The 25,850-nt window shown below is 57.9% G+C and overlaps 3 protein-coding genes and 1 long non-coding RNA gene across 8 annotated transcripts in view; 3 read left to right on the forward strand and 1 right to left on the reverse strand.

The window, feature by feature from the left end:
• The window catches only part of MYO1F (myosin IF), a 30,863-nt gene extending 18,602 nt beyond the window's left edge, over positions 1-12,261 (forward strand). Inside the window, exons 17-28 of one of the 2 annotated variants that reach the window (XM_059388828.1) lie at positions 1,427-1,533; positions 2,041-2,139; positions 2,240-2,384; positions 7,594-7,708; positions 7,802-7,971; positions 8,655-8,800; positions 9,131-9,277; positions 9,417-9,565; positions 10,037-10,120; positions 10,666-10,861; positions 10,947-11,116; positions 11,791-12,261. In XM_059388828.1, the coding sequence (XP_059244811.1) occupies positions 1,427-1,533; positions 2,041-2,139; positions 2,240-2,384; positions 7,594-7,708; positions 7,802-7,971; positions 8,655-8,800; positions 9,131-9,277; positions 9,417-9,565; positions 10,037-10,120; positions 10,666-10,861; positions 10,947-11,116; positions 11,791-11,867 (1,605 nt within the window). In that variant the 3' untranslated portion in view covers positions 11,868-12,261. The remainder of the gene's footprint in view (positions 1-1,426; positions 1,534-2,040; positions 2,140-2,239; positions 2,385-7,593; positions 7,709-7,801; positions 7,972-8,654; positions 8,801-9,130; positions 9,278-9,416; positions 9,566-10,036; positions 10,121-10,665; positions 10,862-10,946; positions 11,117-11,790) is intronic. The other variant, XM_059388829.1, reaches the window with a different exon arrangement.
• Positions 14-14,476, reverse strand: LOC132010877 (uncharacterized). The gene is made up of 4 exons (XR_009402299.1): positions 14,311-14,476; positions 13,100-13,209; positions 11,427-11,548; positions 14-733 (listed from the first exon to the last, which is right to left on the reverse strand). It is a non-coding gene; the product is annotated as an uncharacterized LOC132010877 (long non-coding RNA).
• A 626-nt stretch (positions 14,477-15,102) lies between these two features.
• ZNF414 (zinc finger protein 414) lies at positions 15,103-18,743 on the forward strand. Of its 4 annotated transcripts, XM_059388832.1 has the most exons (9): positions 15,103-15,243; positions 15,947-16,259; positions 16,566-16,673; positions 16,765-16,870; positions 17,413-17,756; positions 17,837-17,887; positions 18,184-18,231; positions 18,337-18,510; positions 18,604-18,741. In XM_059388832.1, exons 1-9 carry the CDS (start codon positions 15,241-15,243, stop codon positions 18,675-18,677), a joined length of 1,221 nt encoding a protein of 406 aa, XP_059244815.1. In that variant the 5' UTR covers positions 15,103-15,240; the 3' UTR covers positions 18,678-18,741. The 4 variants fall into 4 exon arrangements, with proteins under 4 accessions (XP_059244815.1, XP_059244813.1, XP_059244816.1 ...); XM_059388830.1 differs by having other exon boundaries at positions 18,337-18,743; XM_059388833.1 differs by lacking the exon at positions 18,184-18,231.
• A 266-nt stretch (positions 18,744-19,009) lies between these two features.
• The window catches only part of PRAM1 (PML-RARA regulated adaptor molecule 1), an 11,852-nt gene continuing 5,011 nt past the window's right edge, over positions 19,010-25,850 (forward strand). Inside the window, exons 1-3 of the mRNA XM_059387637.1 lie at positions 19,010-19,182; positions 23,483-23,540; positions 25,411-25,848. Of these exons, the coding sequence (XP_059243620.1) occupies positions 19,010-19,182; positions 23,483-23,540; positions 25,411-25,848 (669 nt within the window). The remainder of the gene's footprint in view (positions 19,183-23,482; positions 23,541-25,410; positions 25,849-25,850) is intronic.

The following is a 25,850-nucleotide window of genomic DNA, read 5'->3' on the forward strand; positions in this document are numbered from 1 at the left end:
GTTGGCCTGGGGAGAAGAGGAGGAGCTGGGGCTGGGGGGGGGGGCCCACTGGGGACTGTTCTCTACCCGTTCTGCCGTCTGTCTCTCATGCATCCTGGCCCCCCGCCCCCGGCACCCTCTGTGCAGCAGGATTTTCTTCCAGCTCTGGGGTTACTAGGGGGCTGGACCAGTCTCCTTGGTGTCCCCCCAACTCTCTAAATCCAAAAGTGAACCATCATCTTAATAATGCTTTGGTCTTTTGGTTCTTTGCCACTTTAATTTGAATTGTGGTCAAAGTTACAGAAAATGTACCATTCAACCATCTCAACCATCGCTAAGTGCACAGCCCGGCGGCATGAAGCACACCACCCCACCCTCCATCTCCAGAACTTTCCAGCTCCCCAAACTGTCTCCAGAACTTTCTCCAGAACTTTCCATCTATCCACACTGAGACTCTGTCCCCATGAAGAACGGACTCCCCACCCCCTGCCCCAGCCCTGGCTCCCACCCTCTCCCCTCTGTCTCTGTGGACAGGAACTCCTCTGGGGACCTCCTGGGAGTGGGATCTTGCGGGATGTGTCCTTCTGTGGCTGGCTTACCCCACTCAGTAAAATGTCCGCAAAGTTTGTCCATGTTGAAGCAGGTATCAGGACGTCCTTCCTTTCGAAGGCTGAAATCTTGCAGTTATGAATGGACCTCATCTGTCCCATCCATTCCTCCACGGGTGGACACTCGGGTTGTTTTCACCTTTTCCCTATGGTGAATAATGTTGCTGTCAACTGGGTGTCCCATTCTAAAAATCTCTTCATAACCCTGCACTGGGCACTCACCAGTGCAGGCAGCCAACGTGGGACACTTTACAGACAAGGGACTAGCCGCACCCAGGGCTTGGGGAGACCAAGGCTCAGAGCCGCAGTCACTGGCCCGGATCACACAGCAGAGCCACAGTCCACACCAAGGTCTCTCGGGCCACCCTCTCCAGTCTCCTGACCTGGAACAATGTCCTTTCTAGTCTCTTCCAAGGGACTAAAATGCACAACTAAAAGGCACACACACACACATGATTCACATGATTCGCTACTTCCAAAGAAGTAGTCCCCCCAGAGGACAGGCAGGAATGTTCAATGCAACATGCTCTCCTGAGAGCTCTGCTACTCCATCAACAAACAAAACGTTTGCTGAGCACTTGCTAGGCGCCAGATTAAGTGGTGGGTGCTGCAGACAGGAGAGCTCCTGGTCTCCTGCCAAGGATCAGGCAGACCCACAATATTGAGTCCCTATGGTGTGCACTAATGGAAGAATGCCCAGACCAGGGACGCCGGGCCCCGTGGCTCCCTGGGAGCCAACCCGATGTGCCTCTGTCTCCTGGGCCTGTGTTCGGGGTGGGAGGAGAGAGTGTCCAAGGGTCCCATCTGTACACCCATCCCCTCCTTCTCCTCCACCTCAGAAACAAGCCAATGACCTGGTGGGCACGCTGAAGAGATGCACCCCCCACTACATCCGCTGCATCAAGCCCAATGAGACCAAGAAGCCCCGTGACTGGGAGGAGGGCAGGTGAGCACCAGGGGCGCCAGTGCACCCAGCCTGTCCCCCCAGACCGACCCGCCTCCCAGAGCCCACCCAGAGTCACGGGACCCATTCCAAGCCTGAGCGAGGCTGACCCCTAGGACCAGCGCAAATCTCCTCAGGGGCCCCGGGGTTCTACCTGGCACCGACCAAGACCCCTGGACTCCCGGGATGAGCAGAACCGAGGGTAGAGTGACGCAGGGACTAACATAATCCCCTCTGTCTCCAAACCCTAGGACACACCCCTAGAATTAACCCTGGAACTGACCACAAAACTCACATGGACCCCTCCCCCTAGAAGGAAGGCCCCCACCCCACCAAACTGACTCCTGGACCACTGAAGTCACCCCCTCCCCCACCCAAACTATCCCCAGCACGAATCCAGACCCCCTGGTGTCACAGCTGTCTTTCCCGGCCCAGCTCGGCAGCAGCCCCCTCCCCCTCCCCCCGCTCCAAACCAGGGAGTACAGGAGACTCACACTGCCTCCCCCTCAGGGTCAAGCACCAGGTGGAGTACCTAGGCCTAAAGGAGAACATCAGGGTGCGCCGGGCTGGCTTCGCCTACCGCCGCCAGTTCTCCAAGTTCCTGCAGAGGTGAGGCTCCCCCGCCTGCCCCCGGCCCCCACCGCCAGTCCGCAGAGGAACCGCCAGCACGGACATGCACCCCAAACCCTCCCACACCCTCTACCTCCAGGTACGCCATCCTGACCCCTGAGACGTGGCCCCAGTGGCGCGGGGATGAACGTCAGGGGGTCCAGCACCTGCTCCGGGTGGTCAACATGGAGCCAGACCAGTACCAGATGGGGAGCACCAAGGTCTTTGTCAAGAACCCCGAGTCGGTGAGTGTGAGAGACACCTGCATCCCCGCAAGGGCGTGGGTCCGGCTCTTCAGGCCCCTTGACGCCTCGGGCCTGTTGCCTTACCCTCTTGGAGCCTCTGTTTCTCCATCTGGAAAGTGGGGAGAGTAGTAGCCCCCTGCAGGATGGGGGTGAGGCTCAGACAACACAGGACGTCCGCAAGGCAGTGTGTGGCAGGTAGCGAGTGCTCAGAAAAACCTGAGTTAGCCGGACAGGCACAGGGGCCAGGACGCCGATGGGGAAACACGTAACGCACGAGGGGCAAGAACTCACAGCTTCTCCAGAACGTCACTTGTCTCTTCTTTCGGCTTTCTTCCTTTTTTCCCCTAATGTCCTTCTGTGCTTTCTCCTCTCCTATGTTTTCTTCCCTCCTTCCTTCCTTCATGAGCACACTGAGTCCCTGGGTCTGAGACTCTTGTCAAAGCGGTGGTTGGCTGATCCCAAGACCTGCCCCAGGCCCTCAGCTACCGCAGACAAACCTGACTCCGCATTCTCCACGCACAAACCATCCCTCCTGCACCACACCGGCTCTAAGCCTTTTAGCAAAAGTCTGGGTAGGCCACGAACGCCAAGCTGCGTCTGCTTGCAGGAAGAAAACGAAGTCACAATGACACATCTGTTCTGGGGACCTACTGTAAGCATGGTGACTGTCGCTGACAGCGCTGTGTAACAGACCGGGAACTTGCTCCGAGCAGATCTCCTCCGTTCTCACACCACAAAAAAAGAAATGGTAACCGTCCGAGCTAGCTAGCCTAGGAGGCCATCATTCTGCAACAGATACATGTATCAAATCAAGGCCTGCGCACCTTAAATTTACACAATGTTGTATGTCAGTTATATCTCAATAAACCTAGGGTGAGGAGTGACAAGGAGAACAAAAATCAGGGCCAAAGCGGAGGTGGGGCGCCCGGCTGGCTGTCCGTGGAGCGTGCAACTCTTGGTCTCAGGGTTGGACGTTTAAGCCCCCACGTTAGGTGTAGAGATTACTTAAAAATAAAATCTTAAAAAATAAATAAATAAATAAGGCAGGGCAAGGAATCCCCTTGGGTGGCCTGCCTGGCCACCTGCTTCTATACGAGCACTGGAGAGCAAACGGGGAGCTGGCCGTCTGGATGAGATGTGCTAGCTCACCACACTCCCATGCAAATCTTGTGTCCCCCAGCCTGGGCCAAGCTGGAGCCCTGGGGAAAGGGCTGCCGCCTGCCCAGGGCTGGCTAGGTGCCTCATCGCCTGCACGGTCCGAGCGCCTGCCCTACCAGCCCCTCAGGGACTTGAAAGTAACTGGATTGTCTAGATGATTCCCTTGACGTTACTGTAACTTACAAGTGAGTGTTCCCTCATCAAACCAGACACATCACACAGGGGAGAGGAGACTCTGGAGATGTCACTGCTACAAAAATTGCTAGGGCTACTGGTTGGTTCCGTTAGTAGAGCGTGGGACTCTTGGTCTCAGGGTCATGCGTTCAAACCTCATGATGGGTATAGAGGAAAGAAAGAAAAGAAAGAGAAACCGAGGAAAGAAGGAGAAAGAGAAAGAGAGAGGAGGGAGGGGGGAAGGTGGGAGGAAGGGGAAGAGAGGAATGAGAGAGAGAGGAAAAAGGAAGGGAAGGAAGGAAGAGAAAGAAGAAAATTGTCTTGGGTGCTCAGGCTCTTCTTGGTCCCCCAAACTGGTCTGTACCTACCTCTAGACCTTCTCCCTATAGATGCATTTGCTCCAAGAAATAAGAACAGTCTTTGGGACACGTGGGGGGGGCGCAGTCAGTTCAGCACCTGAATCTTGGTTTTGGCTCAGGTCATGATCTCAGGGTCGTGAGATGGAGCCCGGTGTCGGGCTCTGAGCCCAGCCCCGTGTCCACGGAAGACTCTCTCTTCCTCTCCCCTCGGCCCCTCCCCCCATCGCTCTCATTCTCTCTCAAATAGACCTTTTTTAAATTTTTTAAAATTGACCCTGAAAAAAGCAAATAGACAAAGCTAGCACTGGCTAAGACTATGTAAGGTAAAATCAAACTCTGATCCAAAAACGCAGTCTGCACACTTTGAGGTGAGGAAGATGAACTGGCTGGAAATAATGACCTTTGCAAAGGGAAAAACTTGGTAGAAACATTTTGTAAGGAAAAAAGAAAGGCTGAAAATTTGCACGGGACAAAACTGATCCCAATGAGAATCATTTTAGTAAAATGAAAACAGAAGAAACATACATGGGAACAGTTTTATGACTGTTTATAACTGGGCTGCATCAAAATTGATCAAATCAACTTACCCTAATGGAGTTGGGGACTTTCTCAACCACTAATGCACTTACCCAGGATGATTCTGACTTGGAATCTGAGTCTTGTAAACATGGACTCAAAATATCCTTGATGTTTTGCACACGTGCTGGCCTTCACTGCCCATCACGCCGGGCGTGTTCATTTCCGGTGGCTACTGTAACAAGTGCCACCAACTGGATAGCTGAAGTCAACAGAAATTAATGTCCTCATGTTTCTGAAGGCTAGAAATCCAAAATCAAGGTATCAACAGGGCCGTGCTCCCGCTGAAGTCTCCAGGGAAGATCTTTGACTTTCCCTAACATCTGGTGGTCGCCCACTGTCCTTGCCATTCCTGCTCACCCTGGTCTCTGCCTCTGTCATCACATGGCTTCTTCCTCTGTGTCTGGGTCCAAATGTCCCTCTTGGAAGGACAACAGTCATACTGGACTGAGGGCCCACCCTACTCCAGTATGACCTCATTTTAACTTGATTACATCTGCAAAGACCCTCTTTCCAGTTAAGGTCACATTCACAGCTTCCCAGTGAACATGAATTTGGGGGTGGAGAGAAACACTCTTCAAGCCAGTACACTAAGATAACCTCAGATCTGGGGCCCATCTCACACACCTTAACCACACGCAACTCTGCCCTCAGCACATGAAGGAGATGAAGTTTATTTTTAAAAAGATTTTATTTATTTGAGAGAGAGGGAGAGAGAGAAAGAGAGTACGAGCCGGGAGAGAGGCAGAGAGAAGCAGACTCCCTGCTGAGCTAGGACCCTGACTCAGGGCTCAATCCCCAGACCCTGGGATCATGACCAGAGCCAAAGGCAGACACTTAACTGACTGAGCCACCCAGGTGCCCTGAAGGAGATGAATTTTTTTTTTTTTTAAGATTTTGTTTATATATTTGAGAGAGAGTGCAGAAGCGGGGGAGGGGCAGAGCGAGAGGGACAAGCAGACTCCCCACTGATCAGGGAGCCCAATGTGGGGCTTGATACCAGGTTCATGACCTGAGCTAAAGTCAGTCATTTAATCGACCGAGCCGCCCAGACGCCCCAGGAGATAAATTTTAAACTCTGTAGACAGGAAGATTCCTTTCCCAAATTGAAAATGATTACCCTTGCTGAGCAGAATTAACAAGGTTGCAGGACACTCATCCCATCTGCCCTAAACAGCTAAGGCAGAGAGGACTCCTGGTTGACCCCCACTTCTGCAAGTTCTTTATTCATACTTGACGTCCTCTCGGCAAAGTGCAGAATGTACTTATGTGTCCCCCAGACACTCTATATGAGGCATTACTTGGGCATAACTTGCACACAGACACACTGACCCAGAGAATATCGGTCTAAGAAACAAAGGGGATATGGAAACTCCACTTGATTCCCTGCAGGCCACGAAGCTTTAATCTTGGTGGGGTTAGGATTCCTTCCTGGTGAAAAGATCCCCACCTTTCGTGAACACTTATAAACACCCACAGCTTTAAATGTTCTCAAAGATAAATAAAGATTAATTTATTTTAGAGAGAGAAGGGGAGAGGAAGGGGCAGAAGGAGAGGAAGAGAGAGTGAGCATGAGTGGGGGGAGGGACAGAAGGAGAGGGAGAGAGGGAGAGAAAAAGAGAAGCGACTCCCTGTTGAGGACAGACCCCCCCCCCATGGGGGCTCAGTCTCACAACTCTGAGATCATGACCTGAGCCCAAAATCAAAAGTTGGACGCTCAACCAAGCCACCCAGGTGCACCTCCAAACGTACTTTTTAAAGTGCATTTGAACCAAGTATCTACAGAATTACTTTAGTCCTCGCAGGGAACCCTGGGGTTTCTGGGAAACATCAACCATCTTGGTGTCAGCGAAGCAGACAGCCAAGCTTTTAGCAGTGATGTGATATTTGTGTATTTAACAAATCCCTCTGGGTGAAGTGCTAATTATTTTCCTAAAGACTCATTTTATTTACAGTATTTCCCATTCCGATATACCCCTGATTGACAATGCTGTCCCTTTTATCACTAAATTGGTTTGAATTATAATCCCCAGTCATCTGTCCCATTTCACTAGGTTGTTCTTTTTTTTTTTTTTCTTAAAGATTTTATTTACTTATTTGACAGACAGAGATCACAAGTACGCAGAGAGGCAGGCAGAGACAGACAGAGGAGGAAGCAGGCTCCCCACTGAGCAGAGAGCCTGATGCGGGGCTCGATCCCAGGCCCCTGAGATCATGACCTGAGCCAAAGGCAAAGGCTTTAACCCACTGAGCCACCAAGGCGCCCCTCCACTAGGTTGTTCTATTCCGCAGTCAGCACTCCATTGTTCTTATTACTATAGACTTACAAGTTTTCATATCCAGTAGGCTCCTTTCCTTGATATGTTCACGGTTTATTCTAAGTGAAGGGACATCCTTCATGGCATTTCAACTCTGACTTGCTCTAATAGAGTTTATACCCTAAGACCCCTCTGGACTCAAAAGTCTGCTCTCTGCAAAAGCTTCTTTTCCAGGGTCACCAGGTATGGCTGTGCAGGTTGTGCACTATACAACTACCTGGTCTCCAGGTACATCACAGTTCTATGTGCCAGATTTTCATATTTACAGTATTTTGTTGGGTTCTAAGATGCACATTGGTTCACGTTTCTAACGTCTCTGAAATCGGGGTGCACCTCACATGGATGGCATGCCATAACTTGATTAGCAGTGTGAGAAACAGTGATATTACACCACTTCAGGCAAGACACAGCTAGGAAGAGGCAGAGCTGGGATTTGAACCCTGCAAGACCGGCCCACAATGCGGGGGCTTGTGCTCCATATTGGAAGGAAACCCTGGGTTGAGTCATTGGGAAGAAAAAAAGTATTCGCCATAGTGTGTGAGCATGTGTGCAGGTGCTGGTAAGCAAAAGCAAGTGGGCGGCGTGGGGCTAGAGAAAGACCCACCGCCCCTCCCTCTTGCCCAGCTCTTCCTTCTGGAGGAGATGCGAGAGCGCAAGTTCGATGGCTTTGCCCGCACCATCCAGAAGGCCTGGAGGCGCCATGTGGCAGTCCGGAAGTACGAGGAGATGCGGGAGGAAGGTGAGAGGCCGCAGGTGGGAGGCTCAGGGTGGGGACAGGTGGACTTGGAGGAGCCGGGCCACAACCTCTGCCCCCGACCCGGTGTTCCCACAGCTTCCAACATCCTGCTGAACAAGAAGGAGCGGAGACGGAACAGCATTAATCGGAACTTCGTCGGGGACTACCTGGGGCTTGAGGAGCGGCCAGAGCTGCGTCAGTTCCTGGCCAAGAGGGAACGCGTGGACTTCGCCGACTCGGTCACCAAGTATGACCGCCGCTTCAAGGTGAGGCTCTAACAGGTGGGTGCGTCTGGGATCCTGGCCCCAGCCTGCCACCCGCACCAGAGGCGCCCCCTCAGCTGGCCCAGACATACCTGTCCACTGGTATATATTCACCTAGCCTAGATACACCGACCCCATCACAGATACACCCTCAGCTGGGCCAGACACCTGTGCACGCAACTAGGGTAGATACGTCTATTAAGCAGGCCCTCATGGAGCCCAGACACACCTGTCCATCGCATACACCGTCACCTGGCCAGACACAGCTGTCTGCAATTATACACTTCCCTCGCCCGGAAGCCCTGACCGTGGGGCCATCCCCATTCGCCCTGGACGCACCTGTCCATTAGGTATACGCTCAGCCAGTCTAGATAGGTATGTCAATTAGATGTATCTTCATCTGGCCCAGATACACCTGTGCCCAGGTACACTCTCATCTGGCCTGGGCATCCATGCCCAGCAGCTATGCATCCGCCTCTCCTGTATGTTCCCTGGCCCGGGAATCCCTCCCTAGCCAATAGACCCATACTTAACCTATCTCTCATATAATGCAACTCCTCATATACCTTCACGGGGAGGGAAACACTCAGCTGACCTGTCCTTCCCCTGCCTGAGGTTGATCCCCTGGAGCCAGGTGGCCTGTGCCCGGAGCTCTGGCCACCAGCTCTGCTCCTGCATCCTCGCAGCCCATCAAAAGGGACTTGATCCTGACGCCCAAGTGTGTGTATATAATCGGACGGGAGAAGGTGAAGAAGGGACCAGAGAAGGGCCAGGTGCGTGAGGTCCTGAAGAAGAAGCTGGAGATCCAGGCCCTCCGGGGAGTTTCCCTCAGGTGAGGCCAGATCCTCCCCCCCATCCCCAGTCGCCCTCCTCTGCCCTCACACTTCTCACCCCGTCGGTCCCCCCCACCATCTAACCTACCGCTATGCCCGTAACCCTCTCTTGGCCCTACCTGCCACCTTCCCCTGCCCCCACACTCATCCGCATGTGCCAAGGGCACCTGTCCCCTCACCTGACGCTTCTCTGGAACCCCCCCCTTCCCCAGCTCCTCGCCGCCACCCCTCGCCTTTCCCCCGCCTGCGTCAGCCCTCACCTCCCTTCACCCGACCGTCCCCGTCAGTCCTGCCCCCCTCACCTGCCTTCCCGCCCACCCCTCCCCCAGCACGAGGCAGGACGACTTCTTCATCCTCCAAGAAGACGCCGCCGACAGCTTCCTGGAGACCGTCTTCAAGACCGAGTTCGTCAGCCTCCTGAGCAAGCGCTTCGAGGAGGCGGCGCGGAGGGCGCTGCCCCTCACCTTCAGCGACACGTACGCCCCCGGCCCCGGCCCCGGCCCCGGCCCCGGCTCCGGCCCCGGGCTGGGCTGGGCACAGCGCCCCCTCTCCCGCCCCGCGGCCCCGGCCAGCTTGGGGAGTGGGCGTCCCCGCAGCTTCCTCCTCTCCCCACAGACTACAGTTCCGGGTGAAGAAGGAGGGCTGGGGCGGAGGTGGCACCCGCAGTGTCACTTTCTCCCGTGGCTCCGGCGACTTGGCGATACTCAAGGCTAGCGGCCGGACCCTCACAGTCAGCGTGGGCGACGGGTTGCCCAAAAGCTCCAGTGAGTCTGCGCAGAGCTGGGGGCGGAGCCAAAGAGGCGGAGCCTGAGGAGGCGGGGCCAGCGAGGGGGCTAAGGCTGTGGGGGCGGAGCCACTGAGGTCTGCCGGGAGCGGGTGAGGGGCCGGGAGGGGTGGGTAGAGAAAGACGCAGCTACAGAGAGGGCAGGGTCGGCGAGGTTAGCAATGAATGGGAGAGAAACGTTGAGGGGGCGTGGCCATACTAATAACCCCTCCCAACAGTGGGCGGGCCTAGAGATCCGGGCCAAAGAGAGGTGGGTCTTGGGGGGCTGAGCCACTTATTTATTGGGCAGAGTCCTCTCAGTAACTGCAGGGCGGGGTCGATGGGACAGCCAGGGAACCGGCGGGAGGGGAGTCTGGGGCGGAGCCACAGAGTGGACTGGACTTGTGGGCGGGGCCAAGAGCCTGCTGTGGTCTGGTCCTCACTCAAATTCCCAAATCCTTTCCCCTTTCAGAGCCTACACGGAAGGGAATGGCCCAGGGAAGACCTCGAAGGTCAGCGCAGGCCCCAACCCGGGCAGCACCGGGGCCTCCCAGAGGTGAGGCGACGTGTCTTCCCTTGCCTCTTGTGTGCTCCAAGACCCAAGCCACGCCAGCTGTCCACAGATAGAGCGGACCACTCTGTTCTCTGCCTAGAACTCCCCACTGCTCCCCCTCTTCCACAGAGTACAGACTAAGCTTAGTCGGATCTAGAGCCCTTCAGAAGCCAAACCCAGCTAACCACCAGCCTTTCTCTCCTCCATCGTATACTCCTGTCTCTCGAGCTACATCTTACTCTGTCGGTTTAACAAATTTGTTCTTATCTCCAAGCCTTTGCTTGGGCTGTTTACTCCTCTGGTGTCGCACGTTTTCACTTAGCTTGAGCTCCCACTGATCCTCTAAGACCCATCCACAAAAGCCCACCTACAGAAGAGGATGGGGGCAATCTTACCCCTGCAGAGCCTCCCTCTGGACCAGTTCTTACCATGCTGCGTTAAGCATGTGACTGGTTGCCTCCTCCCTCAGCCTGGGATCTTGGGAGCTAAGTCCTCCCCAAATGCTACCTTCACCCTGATAAATGCTCCCACTCTTCCTCCTGCAACAGGCCTGGGCCACAATGGGGTGCCTCCTGCTGCCAGAAGTAGGCCCCTGCCCGTGGAGATCACATCTGGAAGGGGCTCCCAGCAGCCCTTCCGGGGCCCTCCATCCTCAGCCCTGAGGGCCAGTAGACGCCCCCGGGCACGGCCCCCCTCGGAACACAACACAGAATTCCTTAACGTGCCTGACCAGGGTGTGGCAGGGTAAGTGAGTTAAGAGGAGAGCCCCAGGAGGTGGGGGGGGGCAGGGGAGTGTCTGGGCTGTGATGACGCCTCCCTGTGCCCACAGCATGCAGAGAAAGCGCAGCGTGGGGCAGCGACCTGAGCCGGGCGTTGGCCGACCCAAGCCCCAACCTCGGATGCATGGCCCGCGGTGCCGGGCACTGTATCAGTACGTGGGCCAAGATGTGGACGAGCTGAGCTTCAACGTGAACGAGGTTATCGAGATCCTCATGGAAGGTGTGTGTGTCCCAGGCCACAGAGGGGAGGAGTCAGAACCCTGACTCAGCCAGGCAACACCCCATTCCTGCACACCCTTCCCAAGGAGAACAGAAACAACCAGCGCCCACTAAAGATGGGCTCTTCCAAGCCGGTGACTGCATAGGCTAGAAGGCCTTGGGTCTGAAGTTTCCCTCCTAAGACACTGGGGGCCTGGCCTCCCAGCAGCACGGCCAGTCCCTGGGGCTTCATTTTTCTCTCCTGTCGAGCACAGTGCTAATCGCAGAAGCTACCTCCCCCCTTGTCTGGCTGGGCCAGGCCCCCTTCCTACCTTAGTCCACTGGGCTGCCCCCCACCCAGAGGGGCTTGGGACTCAGCAGCATTCTCTGTGGGTAAATGGGGAGCCCCAAAGGGGTCACTCACTGGTCCATCATGGCGAGTGAGGGCAGGCACCTGTAGAAAGAGATGAGGGATGAGCACAAGAGAATGGCCTAGAACATGACAGAGTGTGAGGTGGCAGCAGGAAAAACCACTTGTCTGTCCGTCCCTCCCCCCTTCCCATGTGTTGCCTGTTCTCTTTTCAACGTCTGCCTTCTGCCACACCAGTGGCGATGAGGAAAACAGGCAGGGAGCCAGCATGAAGGCTTTCTCCTAGGTGGGCTGGACACCACCTCACGCCGCTTTCTCACCCACAGATGCCTCAGGCTGGTGGAAGGGCCGGCTGCACGGCCAGGAGGGCCTCTTCCCAGGAAACTACGTGGAGAAGATCTGAGAGGGGGCCCAGATTCTGCCTCCTGTCTGCCCGCCTTTCTGCCGGGGAACCAGGCCCCTCCGGCCAGGGCCTCACTTTCCTTGGCTGCATTAGCCAGAAGGTCCTGCCCAGTGGCCTCCAGCCCAGCCCAGCCTAACTCAGGCCCTGGGTCTGGGGGTCACCACCGTAGCCCCCCCAGGGCCCCGGCCACCCCCATGTCACACACGTTGCCTCCTGTGTCAAACAGGGCTAACAGCATGAATCTACCTCCCAGCTGCCTTGTGAGTATAAATGAGTAACGTCCTGTCGGCAAAGTGCCAAGCACAGTTGGGGACACCTTGACAAGCAAGACTCCCCTTCTTCTGTCATCACTAAGGCAATAAACATTTGCCAGGTGAAAGTGTGAATTAATTTGCCAGGCGCTAACCAGAACTACCTTCTCACAAGGCTGAGGGAGAAGCTGCAAATACTCCAAAACTGGGAGCCGGGAGAAGTTTTGTCACTTGCCTGAGATCCCTCAGAGCCAAGGCTTGAACTCGTGTATACCCCCAACCCCATCTCTCCCAAAGGCGAAGTTTGTCCCACCTGCCCGCTCTGGGCCTTTTGCATCCCGGCCTTCCTGTAGAAAATAGCCTGGGGGGGTCCTGTCAGCTTTGAATCAGCAGGCTCCAAAGCCATCCAGGGCCTGATTGGACCCTGAGGAAGGAGGAAGGTCCCACATGGCCCATCACCATCCAGTCTGGGCCAAGCCTGGCCCCTGCACCTGCCCCCACCCCAGCCCTCCCCACCCCATCCCTGCCCCGTGTCTGTGCCTTCTTAGCCCTCCCTCACCTGGGGTCAGGACCGGTTCTGATATGCAAGGGCCCTGGCTTTCTGCACCCATTGCCATGGATTTAGGGGGTCAGCCTCACTACTGGTCTCCCCAGATGCTTCCAAGCCAGTGATGGGAGTCTGAGCCTTTGGGGATCCTGCCATGGGCGGAGCCTAAGCATCCCGACTTTCCAAACGGACACCCACTCTGGGCTCAACTCTCAAGGAGCAGTCAGTCTGGGAGAGATGGAGCCAAGCCAGTGGGGTCAGGACTGGGTCAGAGAAGGGACAGAGGCTGGGGCAGGGGAAGAGGACGCAGAGAGAGAGAGTGGGCATTGCTGGAGGAGGCAAGAAGGAAGAGTTTGGGGTCTGCAGATCTTGATGGCAAATGCCACATACGATGATCCAGGCTGTGACAGAGAACTCAGGCAGAGGACACCTACCCAGCCAGGGGAGATGGGAGACAGGCTATCAGAGAAAGACTGGCCAGTAGCCCCTTCTGCAGGATCTGAACCCTCTCTCTTCTGTCCCTACCTTGGGAAGCTGAGTGTGGCTGAAAAAAGAAAAAGAAAAAAAATCCTAAGGTTGCCACTGGGTCTCAACAGCTCTTTTATTCACCAATCATTATACAGAAGCACTTACCCAGTCCCCTGAATGTCCCTGGTTTCCTCCATCTCTGATTTTCGTCCCTCCACTGCCCCCGCCCCCGTGTATGCCTCTCTCTGCAACACTTAGATGTTAGAACAGGCTGGGGAGAAAGGGTGGGAGCCACCAACCTCATCAGCTGGACATTCTCTGGGGCTGAAGAGGAACTGGGGCGTCCTCTTCCACCTCCCTACTCTCTCCGTGCACTCACCATGCAGTCTGCCTGCCCTGACATTTTGGGGTACAGCCCTCGGGCCCCACCGCCATGGCGGTCACCCCATTTACAGGAAGTAGGGCCTTCTGGGCCTCACATTTGGGTTACAGCATCTGCAGACTGCAAACCTCAATCACCTTGGCCCTGCCCACTCCACAGCCCCACATCCTGTTGACTTAGAGAATTTCTTAAGCCTGGCCTCTCCTCTCCCTTCCTTGGGTCCGTGTCCTTCTGAGGCCTCACCCCACCCTGCCCCAGGTTGCACCAACCTCCTCTCCACACACAAACACACCTCCACCCTGTGTCAAATGATCTGTTTTGGTTTTGGTTTTGTTTTTTAGATTACTGAGTTTTTCTCTATATTCATTATCATCAAAACCACATTTAAAAAAAAAATTCAAACAGCACAAAGTATGAAAAGACTGTCTCTCCCTCACTTAAAAAAATCTGTTCCCCTCCCCACTTTTTTAATGGCTCCCTCTAATGGTATTCTCCACATATAAAGGCACATGGGTACCTCTTCTGTACACAGATGGAAATACACTGCACATAAAGTCTACGCTTGCCAGAACGCAAGATACCTGTTGAACGTTAAACAATGTATTACAGAGACCTGAGATCAAAGATTCACTTTCCCATCCCCCTCAACTGCCCATCCTCCCAACAACAACCAGGAATCAGATGGTGGACCTCCCCCTGCTAAAAATACATCAATGGTAAGAATAGAAACCACACTTCTCTCTATGGTTCATGAGGTCCTGTGTGACCCTCCCTGCACCAAGTTCACTTTCTGACCTCCACACTCTGCCTTCACTCTGTTCCAGCAGTGAGCTGATCTCCTTACTGGTCCTTGAGAAAGACGAGCTTGTCCCTCCCCACTTCCGGACATTTGTACAGCTATCCACTTCCCAGAGTCGCCTGACCTTCCATTTGCTCACACCTTCCTGACCAGCTCAAAAGTCAACTCACAGAAAGACTTCCCTCCTTCCTGTGTGTGCCTGTGTGTGTGTGTGTGTGTGTGTGTGTGTGTTTTCCTTTGTAGCAGTAAACACTTAAGGTGGTTTTCTGGATTTGTTGACTCATTGTCTGTTTCCCCATTTTAAAATGTGAGCAAGCCCCTGAGGGCAAGGATGTTTGTCCTGTCCTCTGAGTCCCCAACGCCTGGCACACAGTAGGCGCTCAAGGAATGTAGGATGGATAGGTGACTTATTCCACGCCTGTCCACCCAGGGGTCTCCCCCTAGGCTACACCTGTCCGGAGGACAAGCAGTTTACTTCCTGCCCCTGGCTATCACAGGGAGCCCATTCCAACTTCGGAACTCAGTGCACTGCAAATTTTCACGATCACTGCCACTTTCTCTGGAGGCGGCCCAATCAACACTCCCTCTTCAAAAAGGACAGCAGCTAAGAGCTGGGGACGGGACGGGATACCCATTTTGCAGATGACAACAAGGGCCCGGAAGGATTTTTCAACAAGATCTCTGAGCACAGGGTCTTTAAAGGCTGTGCTTGCACACCCGCAGCACCGCCTCCTACAGGAGGACCTAGCCCTCAGGCCCCGCCCCCCCAGGGGCGCTCTGCACAAGCCCCGCCCCCTATCTCGCGAGAGCTGGGAAGCGGAAAATGGCGTCGACGTGAGCACGAGCCCGCGGCCGCCCAGGGAGTCGCTGCAGCCTCAGCCGGAGCCGCAGGAGCCGCAGGAACAAGAGGCTGAGCCGGGTCGAGGATGGTGAGCGCGGCGTCGCGGGTGCGGGCGCGGGGAACCAGCGGGTGCTGGCGGGGCGCGGCCCTGTCGCACGCGCACGGTCCGGCCGACCCCGCCCCCACATCCGGGCCCTCGTCCGTTGCTGGCTGTCACTTGGGGAACACCCCACCCCCGGCTTCCTGGCCCCCTTCGACTGGGCCACGCCTACAGGACTCAGGCTCCGCCCCTGTTCCCTATGCTTCCGGGCCCCTAGCACCTCCGGGTTTGGCTGCCCAGCTGCAGCCGGGTGGGTGGGTGTGTTTCCGTTCGGGGACAGTGCGCTTGATCCCTTCTGGCCTCTCCACGGTGTTCTAGCGGCGCCCTGTTCGGAGCCTGGTCTTTGTAACCTGCGGCCCGCCCGCACCCCGTAGGCCACGGCCCTGCCCCCAAGTTAGGGACTAGGGACTGCTGCCTTCACAGGAGTAATTCCTGACAGATACGCCCTTCTGCAGCTGGGACACCTCCCAGCTCCCTCCCAGAGGGTGGAACACAGGAGGTTCAGTCCACCCTTATCCTCTATCCTCCCCTGATAGTGACTCCTTAGGATTGGGGCTGATGGGGTGATTTCTCAAGGGCGTTTGCTCCTTCAGGAACGTCCACAGGTCTTGGTGGGGTGGGAGGGGTTCCCATGGCTGGCCCAGGCCGACCTGGGCCCAGAGGGGTTCTCCCTGCCTTTTCCTTCCACTAGGAGGAGGAACCCTCGGGGCCCAGCCCGGACATGCCGGCCCCTGCAGAGCCCAGCTTCAGTGAGACTGACAAGGAGGTGTTGTCCCCAGTTGCGGGGGCAGCAGCCACTTCCTCTTCCATGGGGGAGGAGCCAGGCCCTGAACGGGCATCCACACCCCCAGCGTGGGACCGAGGAGGGCCTGGGGGGACCCAGCAGGGTGCCCCCTCAGCCCCAGACAGTGTTCAGCCTGGTCCTGGATCCAGCCTTGGCCCGACCAGCACAGTCCCTGGGACCAGCGAGGACCTGAGGCCTCCCAGACGACGCCAACAACCAGGTGATCTGTGATGGAGCCTTCTGGGGGCTCACAGGCCTTGGAACAATTGAGATGAATACAGATGATCTCCAGACTTGGGCCCCATCTAGAGGGAGTCACATTTACTGAGGCTGTGGCTACAATGATGAGCCAGCCAACCCAGCCCCTGCCCTCTGGCAGCTCCGCCTGGTGGGGGAAACAGATGGTAAAGGCCCCGGTAAGAAACCAGTAGGGTAATTCCAGCCTCATATATGCCTCTCTGGGGCAGAACTCGACATGTGGCCTGGGGAAGAGTGGGTGACACCCCCCTTTCTGTGCATCCTGCAGGGAAGCAGATACCCTGCTCCAGCCCTGGCTGCTGTCTCAGTTTCCCCAGTGTTCGAGACCTGGCACAGCATCTGCGTACCCACTGCCCACCCACACAGTCCCTGGAAGGTAGGTCCAGAGTAGGGGGTGGGAGGCAGGCAGAGCCTTCAGGCCGGCCTTGGCCATTCCTTTCCACTCCTCTGTCCTTCATCCCTGCCAGGCAAGCTCTTCCGCTGTTCCGCCCTGAGCTGCACCGAGACCTTCCCCAGCATGCAGGAACTGGTGGCACATGGCAAACTGCACTACAAACCCAACCGCTACTTCAAGTGAGACACTGACTATCCCGACTTCCCCTGGTGCCTGGTGATCAGGCGCCTGGCAGCTCCTCCCACCCCTGATTTGATTGCCACTACCTGGGGTCCAGGCCTTTCTCCCTTCCTAGTCGGGGATGTGGGGGTGGGAGGTGAATCTGGCAGTGGGTGTGGCCTCGGGCCCTTACCTGCCCGAAAGAGACTGGTTACTGGAGCGGGTCCCAGACCCTCGAAGGGAGGAGCTCGGAAAGGGCGGGGCATGTCGTGGGTGTCTCCCTCCCGTCCCTCCTGACCTTCCTAGAAGAAAACTGGCCACTTGAGTCCAAATTCAGACTTCCTTCCTCGTTTTCCCAGGGCAAGGACCCGGAGGGGTCCGGAAGGGTCGCGGCCACATTGGGGGGCGCTTAGAGCAAGCTTCTCCCCCACGCAAGTGGGGGTTCTGTGATTTGGGCCTTAGGCTCCCTTACCACCCTCGTGCGGCGGCTCCCCAGGTAGCATCGAATAGGCCCTGCCCTCGCCCCCCAGGAGACCCAGCCCAGTCCTATGCCTGCCCCCAGGTGTGAGAACTGCCTCCTGCGCTTCCGCACGCACCGCTCGCTCTTCAAGCACCTGCATGTTTGCGCCGAGCATGCGCAGAGCCCAGCCCCGCCGCCACCCCCCGCCTTGGACAAGGAGCCACCGGCGCCTGAGCGTCCCCCGGAGTCCGACACTGCGTCGGCGCCTGGCCTGCAGTTCCCGCTGCTCGAGCCCTTCACGACCCCCGCCCCTGCCCCCACCGGGCCCTTCCTGCCCTACTTGAACCCCGCGCCCTTTGGCCTAAGCCCCCCACGCCTGCGCCCTTTCCTGGCTGCGGCGCCCGGGCCGCCCGCCTCCAGCGCCGCAGTCTGGAAAAAGAGCCAAGGTGAGTGTGGGAACAGCGCCGCCTGAAGGGTGAGCTGGGCTCACCCAGACTTCTGACCTTGATCCGCCCGTTTATCTCAGGTGCCGGCGGCAGCCCGCGAAGACCCCAGGGCGGCTCCGACGCGCCCTCAGGTGCGTGCAGGTGACCACCAGGGAGGGGTGGAGGGGATTTTTCTGTTCTGCGCCCTGCGGGCCCAGGGGATGCTGGGAAGCAGCGTTGCCCGCCCCTTCCCAAGTGGCCAGAGCTGGCACCCCCGAAATACAAAATTTTTGCCTTAAAAATTAGCTCCTGAGCCTTCATCTGCGCCGGCGTTTCCGTGTAAAACCCGCGCCCGCTTCACAAGTCCTTCGCCCTGCGGTGGTTGCAGGGATGGGAGTGGGGGATTCGGATAAGTCAAGTTTAGTGCCCCCCCCCCCCCCAATTACAGGAGGGAACACGCTCGGGAGCAATGGATCAGCCAGGCCAGACCAGCCAGGTGCCCGGGAGCTGATGGGGAGGCGGGGAAAGGTCTAACCCGCACTCGTCCACGTCTACCATCCTTGGGGGTGGCCAGGACTGACGGGGTCCCGCCTGCCCGCAGGGCACGCGGCCCCGAGCCGCATCGTGTGGGAGCACACGCGCGGCCGCTACTCGTGCATGCAGTGCGCCTTCTCCACGGCCTCGCGGCCCGCCATGACACTGCATCTGGAGGACCACCGCCCCATCGCCCCCGCGGCCCCGGGGCCCGGGCAGCCGCGCCCCGACGCGCGGGCGGGTAAGGCGGAGGAGCGCTCGAGTGGGGAGGGCGGGGCGCCCGAGACGAGGGGCGGGGCCGAGGCTCAGGCGACCCCTCCTCTGCCCCACCCAGACCCGGTCCCGCTTGCACCCAAGGTGTCTCCGCTGCTGTCAGAGGGGGAGTGTCCGGTTTTCTCGCCGTTCTGAATCCCGCCGCGGTGGGGAGAGGGGGGGTTGGACTGTAGGATGGGGGCAGTTTTGTAATTAACGGGGCAGGGGAGAGGGAACAATAAAGGACGCGCGATGAGCCAGCCTGTGCGGTGTCTGGGTCCCTAGCCCCTCCGATGAGCCAGCCTGTGCTGTGTCTGGGTCCCTTGCCCCTCCTGCATAGCCGGCCAGTCTAGCAGTCCTGGGCTGCGCACACGCTGAGAGGCGACAAGCCTCCCTTCAACCTCACTGTTCCCCCTCACCTTGACACTGGGACCCAGGTCTCCAGTTCAGTGCCGCCCTCTCCAGCTGTAGCTGGGACTGCCGGTGCCATGGTCTTGTCCCACCATTTCCGGAAACCAGATGGGATGGAAACCTCGCTTTTCCGAAGTCCCAGGCCAGGCTGGGAGCTTGGTCCTGAGAAAGTACTGCGGCTGGTCCTGCCGGAGCCGCCCCCCACCCGCATTCCTGAAGCCAGTTCAGACTCCCAGCTGACAAGGTTGAGGTGAGGGTGCCAGGGTCCCCAGGTGTGGGCACTGCCAGCCTGGGGGCTCTGGTGTGGTCTTCGTCCCTGTCCTCCAAAGCCTCCTCTTGGTTGCCCGCTTTCACCTCTGCCCCCATGTCAGCTCCGAGGAAGAGGGTGGGTCAACGCGGGCCCTGGGGATGCTGGACTTCCTCCCTCCTCGCCCTCCCCTCGCTGCCTTCCAGCCACTAGGATCTCCTCTTCCCTTCATGGGAAATCAGTCCTGGGTCAAGCTTCAAATTCTGGGGCCACACTGCTGTCCCAGCCCTGTTGTCACCAAAACCCAGCGAGCCAAGCCTCCTGAGTGTGGAAGTCTTACGCATGCTGTTGGCAGCCGCCCCTCAGAAGCCTGTTTTACCTCCTGCATCTTGCTCCTGTCCAGCCCGGGGTCCTTTGGCGTAGGCCCCTGACCCTCGTCCCCCACCCCCAACCCCGGTACCTGAAGCAACCTCTCCTGTCCTTCCCCCTCCCCCAAGTCTGAACACCACTGAAAACGGGTTTCTTCTCATGCCTGCCTGGTAGCCTTCAGCGGCTCCCCGCGGCTCTCTGGATGAAGGCCTTGTTCTAATAACCCACAAGGTTCCATCCTGAATCTCCCCACCACTCCCTCATCCCTCTCCTCTTCCTCATCATCCTCTTCCTGGGGAACATAGACCTTCTGTGAGCAGGAACTCGCTAACCTTGCAGTTAAACAGCTCCAAGCTCTAGAGGCCATTCTGCTTCTCCTGAAGGGGGGCGCTGATCTGAGTGCCCTTAGGATCAGCCCACCTACACCCAGGGGCCTGCCTGCCCCCCCGCCTGTGTTTGGGTTGGGCTTCAGGGCTGCGGGGTCACTGATGGGGTTGTCGCAGAGACTCAGCGGGCTCAGGCCAGGTGTCTGTTCTGCCAGCACTTCGGGCCCACGCTGTGGGACCAGCTGGGCCATCAGGGAACCTTGGGGCTTTAGCCCCGTGAGCTCTCCTTTTCCCAGTTGGAAGCTTTGGAGCCAGGACTTTGTGACCCTGGGGAAGACACAACCTCCCTGCGCCTCACTTTGCTAGTCCTTAAGATGGGTGTCAGGATGCTTCTCACCCTCTGGAGTCCTTGTGAAGATTCGAACAGGGACTGGGGAGGGAGGACGGGGCTTGGGAAATGTTTGTGATTCACATCCCTATGGCTACCAAACCCATGGCTGCCTAGGACCCCCAACGGAGAACCGGGAAGGGAGGGAGGTGGGGTCAAGGGGCCCATTTTACAGCTAGAGAAGGTGAGGCTTGGAGGGTAAGATGACGGAGGCAGGCCCAGTTCAGTTCCCTTACTGATTCCGTACCACCCTAGGAGTTGAAGACGGTTCCCATAAGATGGTGTCTGTAAGAAAACCCAGGGAGTGAGGTCCAAAGGGCTCCTTCCCCTTTCCCACGTCTCCAGGGAAAGGGTTCAGGGTTCCCTCTCCCCCAGGACCCCAATCTGTCTCAAGGCATCAGCGTCCCTTCCCCTATCAGGCCCTGCCATTCAGCCACCCCCAAATCCAGGCAGTGCCACTTCTCAGTCTCGCAGGACATTTCCAGACAGTCCCAAGGCCAGTATCTTGGTCCCAGGACCCACCCCCACTGGGGACAGTGTTCCCTGACCCCACAGCACCCTACACTGAGTGCCCAGAGGCCTAGGGAGCTGGATCCTAACGTGGCCTGTGCACCCTGCTCACTTCAAAAGCAACTTCCTACCCTTGCCCCCTCCCAACTCCTGTCCAACTTTTTCAGCTCAACTGGGAAATCTCCCAGTGTCTCTCCTGGGCTTCCAGAGCCCCTGCCCTCCCTCTGGCAAACTGATCCTGGGAGGGCCCTCCCCACCCGCTGGAGTTGTCTTCTTATGGCCCCAGCTCTGCCCAGCAGAGGGCGCCGTGGAGCGCCGGTCTTGAAGGGAGATGGAAGGGGAGGGCAGTCCTCCCCTTGGCCAGGCTGGGGGGGGTGGGGGAGGTAGGTTGATAAGATACTGGGGGTTTACACTGAAGAGTGAGCCTCTCCAGGCAGCTTCGGTCAGCTGGGTCTGGCCAGGTGCCTGTGTACTGGCTGGCAGGCGTCCAGCACCAGCCCCATCACCACCAGACTGGGGGAGGGGAGTAAGGTTCATGAGTGTGCGCCCTAGAGCCCTGCCTTGGACCTGGATTCGAGCACCCCCATCCCAGGCCCCCAGCTCCTCCGTGTGCCCCTCAGCCCCCAGGATTGGCTGCCCATGTGCTCAGTCCTCCTTGTCTGCGTGCACTAGGACCACATGTGGCTGAACGTGGACACCACCATCGTGTCTGTCCCAGGACCACCACCAGGGCAGCCAGGTGCATGACCCTGCTCTTGCGCAAGGATTGGACACGCCTACTCTGGCTCCCCACCCCCACCCCACCCCCATTTCCGAACCCAGGGACCCCACCTTAGCCCAGAGTTCCACAGGCTTACCAAGCCAACACCTTCCCATGCCCGACCCCCCACCCCCACCACTGAAATCGGGAGCAGATCCTGGGCCGCGGTCACTTCGGGCTTCAGCTTCCTCAACTCCATCTGTGGAGCCTCCTGTCCCAGTTCATGGCGGTGCTTTGTAGACCAGACCAGAGCCACCTGGAAAGCTCCAAACACAAAGGGGAGTGAGGGGAAAACACCTCCTGGGGGCCATGGGGGAATAGGGTTTGCCAGGGCAGGACCCTCCAAACTGCGAGTTCCAGGCCGTGGGTATGCACATGGTGGGGGCCTGGCTTTGGAGCCTAGGAAGTCGCCAGCTTGTCACTAGCGTTCAGTCCTTTAGCTTGTCTTGATTGGGCACCTGTTGTACGCTCCTGGCCAATAATTGTCTGTTTCATGCATTTCCATCACTCACTGAACATTGGGACGGTCACATAGCCTGCGACCAGCCTGTGCTGGCTGGTCCCGGAGACCCCAGGACCCATTCTTATCATCCCTGGTCTCCCAGGACCCCTGTTCCAAGGAGGACCCACCTCTGGGAAGGCGACCCAGGGTGCATGCCTACCAGTATGGGGATGGTGATGGGCAGGCACTGAGGCTCCAGGACCCCCAAGCTGTGCATCTTAAAAGTGGACACAGATAGGCAAAGTCCTTTCTGATGGCACGGCCTGTGGCTTCCTCGGCATGGAGGTAACGGACGGGGCCGGCTGGGAATGCACTGTCCTCTAGACAGACTGGATCCTTCTACACCCTCACTACTCCTGGGCATCACCTGGCATGTCTAGAAATCTGAGGCTCCACCGTGGGCCTGAGGCAAAACCTGCACTTTAATGGGGTCGTAAGTTGACTCGTGGACACAGGAGAATCAGCCCTCAGTGTTGAAGAAATCCCCAGGCTCAGGGCTCTTGGCTGGCTCAGTCAGAGGAGTGTGAGTCTTGACCTCGAGGCTGTGAGTTCAAGGCCCAAGTTGGGTCTAGAGGGTCACTTAAATAAGCTTTTAAAGAAAGAAATCCCCAGGCTCAGGCCAATTAAGTCAGAATCTCCAGGAGCTTCCTTCTATCTCTTTGTAAACTCCTAAAGCTATGTCCATGTAGAGCTAAACTTGAGAATCAGGGCTCTGCACTCTCCCTTTGTCTGTGTGTCCAAAGTCCCTGACCTCCAGCAGACCAAGCCCTGTGGAGAGGGGTCGCCTCTGGCCGGCTGGGCCGCACACCCCCATAGGGCTAGTTTTGCCCACTCCTTCCGCCCACTGCTTTCCCTGCTGCCTGTTCTTGTCCCTGCCCTCAGTCTCCCTCCCTCCCCAAGGGGACAAGGCCTTAGCTAAAACACACGCAGGCCACCCACCCCCCAAATCTGCCACCCCAGCTGGGCCCTCTGCCCCCCACAACCGTCCACGACCCATGTGACATGTGCACCTCTAATAGGGAAGTCCCGCTCAGAGCTGAGAATCCCGCAGTGGGGAAGTGTGGAAATGAGGCAGGAGGATGAGGCAACAAGAGGCGGCAGGAGGGCCCACCCATCCCGCTCTCTCAACTCCCGAGTCTCCGGGCGCAGAGCTCCCCCTCCCAAGGAGGCCCTCAAGGCCACGCACGGAGTCCTCCCTGGAGACCACAAGTCTGCCAGCCCCCAGAACCACAGAGTCAAGCAACTGGTGACTGTGTTGGGCATGGGCTGACAGCCAGTACACGAAGCAGAGACAGCAGCAGGCAGGACAGGAACCCAAGCGCCAGGCAGGATCTGGGGACAGGCAGAGGCTGTCTCCGCCTCCTTTCCTTCCTCTGCCCTCCCAACGCGGCCAGCATCCCCCACCCCCATGGGGCCCGTGGAGCAGAAGCCACAGTCACTTCCTGAAGGCAGCAGCCCAGCTCAGGTCCCACTTGCCCTGTGGCCCATCACCCGCCTGCAGCCATGGTGAGTGAACCCCCAACCCTAGGCGACCCCACCCCACCCCGGGAAACGGCAGAGACCATCACAAAGACCCAGAGGTGGGAAGCAGCCAGGATGTACCACTGGGACAGCTGGGGCCCCAAGGGGCCTGTGGCCCAGGCTGGGGCTGGGACTTTAATAGGGGGAAGAGGCAGACAGCCCAGACGACTCTTCTCCCAGGTCAGCATGAACAGCAAGCTGGGCACGGGCCAGGGTGAACAGAGGGGCTTCCTGCAGGTGACGAACTGGGTCGTGTACCTGCCGCCCACACCCGCTCCAGCAGTCACCCGAGACCTAAGCTGCTGACCCTGATTTCTCTAGTCCCGTGCGTGACCTGGGAATCCTTCCCCCAACCCACCTGGAGAGGGGGCTTTAGTAGACGGATTTCAGGCCCGAGGTAGGAATCGCTACCTTTCCTTGTTCTCCGGATGGGGAAAGTGAGGCACGGCCAGGAGCAGTCTCCGTGGTTCTGCCCTAACCACCCACACCCCAGTCTCCTAGGGTCCAGGTGGAGCCAGGCCTGGAGGCCTGCAGCGGGGCCCCCTCTGGTCAGAGCAGGCCTGGCCTACCGGGATACCCCACCTGTGTCTGGGACGGAGAGCATGGGGCTAGTGGAGACCATGTCTGGGACATGACGTGTGCCGCCGATGGGGCACGGGCCCGAGCAGGCCACTGCTTGGGCTGGCCTGCTGCTGCTTCTGGGTGCCGTCCACTGTGAGTGGCCCGACCACCAACAGAGGGTATCTGGGGCTGTCAGAGTCTGACCCCACATGCTTCCAGGTCTCTTGTCTCTCCACATCTCTCTGCACGAGTCTGTGGCGATCAGACTCGGCGTGGCTGAGTGTGCGCCTGTGTACCCTGCGTATTTCAGTGGGCACCTACTGAGCACCAGCAGCGCGCGTGCTCTGGAGGACAGCAACGAGGGAGCCCAGTCGCTGGCCTTCCACGGGGGCTGAGGGGCAGAGAGAACCAAAACAGAAAAGCCAAGGCACACCAGTGAAACAACGTAAAATAAAACCGTATGATACACAGTGGCAGGCACTGAGAGAAAAACGTAGGTGGGGGAGAATGGAGATTCTCCGAAGGGGAAATCGATTTTTTTAAATGAGGGTGGTCTGTGAGGAAGGCGCCTCCAGTAAGAAAACATCCGCAGAGACCTGGAGGTGGAAAAGGCAAGAAGCAGACTATGGGGAGAAGTGTCCCAGGCAAGGGGCAGGACGAAGGCCCCAGAAGAGGGCTTGGGGCTGGGGGGGAAGAGAGCAGGGGCGAGGCGGGCAGGCGGAGGTAACCTGGTAAGGGAGACGGATCGCCAGTTTAGGGCCTTCAGGAGGTCTTTAGCTTTTACCGTGGGGAAACGATGCAGCGCGGCCAGATTTGGAGCAGAGGCTGTTCTTCCGGCTGCTGTGGGAGAGGGGCCTGGCCAGAGATGGGGGTGCGGGGGGCAGAGTGGAGGCAGGAGACCAGGGAGGAGGCTGTGTTCCTCCAGCCAGCACAACAGTGGCACGGGCAGTGAGAAATGGCTGGATTCTGAATGTGTTTTGAAATTAGAACAGAAGGCACTAGGGACGTGGAGCGCGGAAGCACAGGACATCTCAAGGACACTTAGAAGACATCACCAACCGACAGGGAGGGCTAGGGGAGCAGCAGGCTATGGTGGAGCATCGGGAGGCTGAGTTATAGGGGCGAGGTTGAGGGCATATGCAGTGCCTCAGAGATCTCGGGACTCCGGGGCGCCTGGAAACAAATGTGGGAGGCCCTGGGCAACAGGAGAGCAAGCCAAGGACAAAGGATGGCCAAGAGGGCCTAGGAGAAACCCTTGTGTGAACCCCCGCCTGACTGGCTCCATGTCCCTTAGGGGAGCCATCAGGACTTCCGGAGCCTTCAAGCCAAGTTCCAGGCCTCTCAGCTGGAGACCAGTGAACACCCCAAAAAACCCCCAAAGCCTGAGTTCAACAAACTTCTAAAGAAGTTTCCACCACCTGAGCCAAGTGAGCATCCCAAGAAGCCCCTGCAGCCCAGCTGTAACGATCTGCCTCCGAAGCCCGCCAAACCTGAGCCAAAGGAGCCCGCCAAGAAGTTCCCACAGCTCAACGCCCCTCAGAAAGCTTTGCAGCCTGAGCCTGGCCATCCAGCCAGGCCCCCGACAGAGCCCAAACCCAGTGCCCTCCCCAAGAAGCTCCAGCAGCCTGAGCCCAATGAAGCCACCCCAGACCCTTCACAGCCAGACCTCAGTACCCTTCTCAAGAAGCCCCCACAGCCCGAGTTCAGTGTGCACCCCAGGAAGCCCCCGCAGCC

The sequence above is a fragment of the Mustela nigripes genome, chromosome 2 (assembly GCF_022355385.1).
Source record: "Mustela nigripes isolate SB6536 chromosome 2, MUSNIG.SB6536, whole genome shotgun sequence".
Lineage (NCBI taxonomy): Eukaryota > Metazoa > Chordata > Mammalia > Carnivora > Mustelidae > Mustela > Mustela nigripes.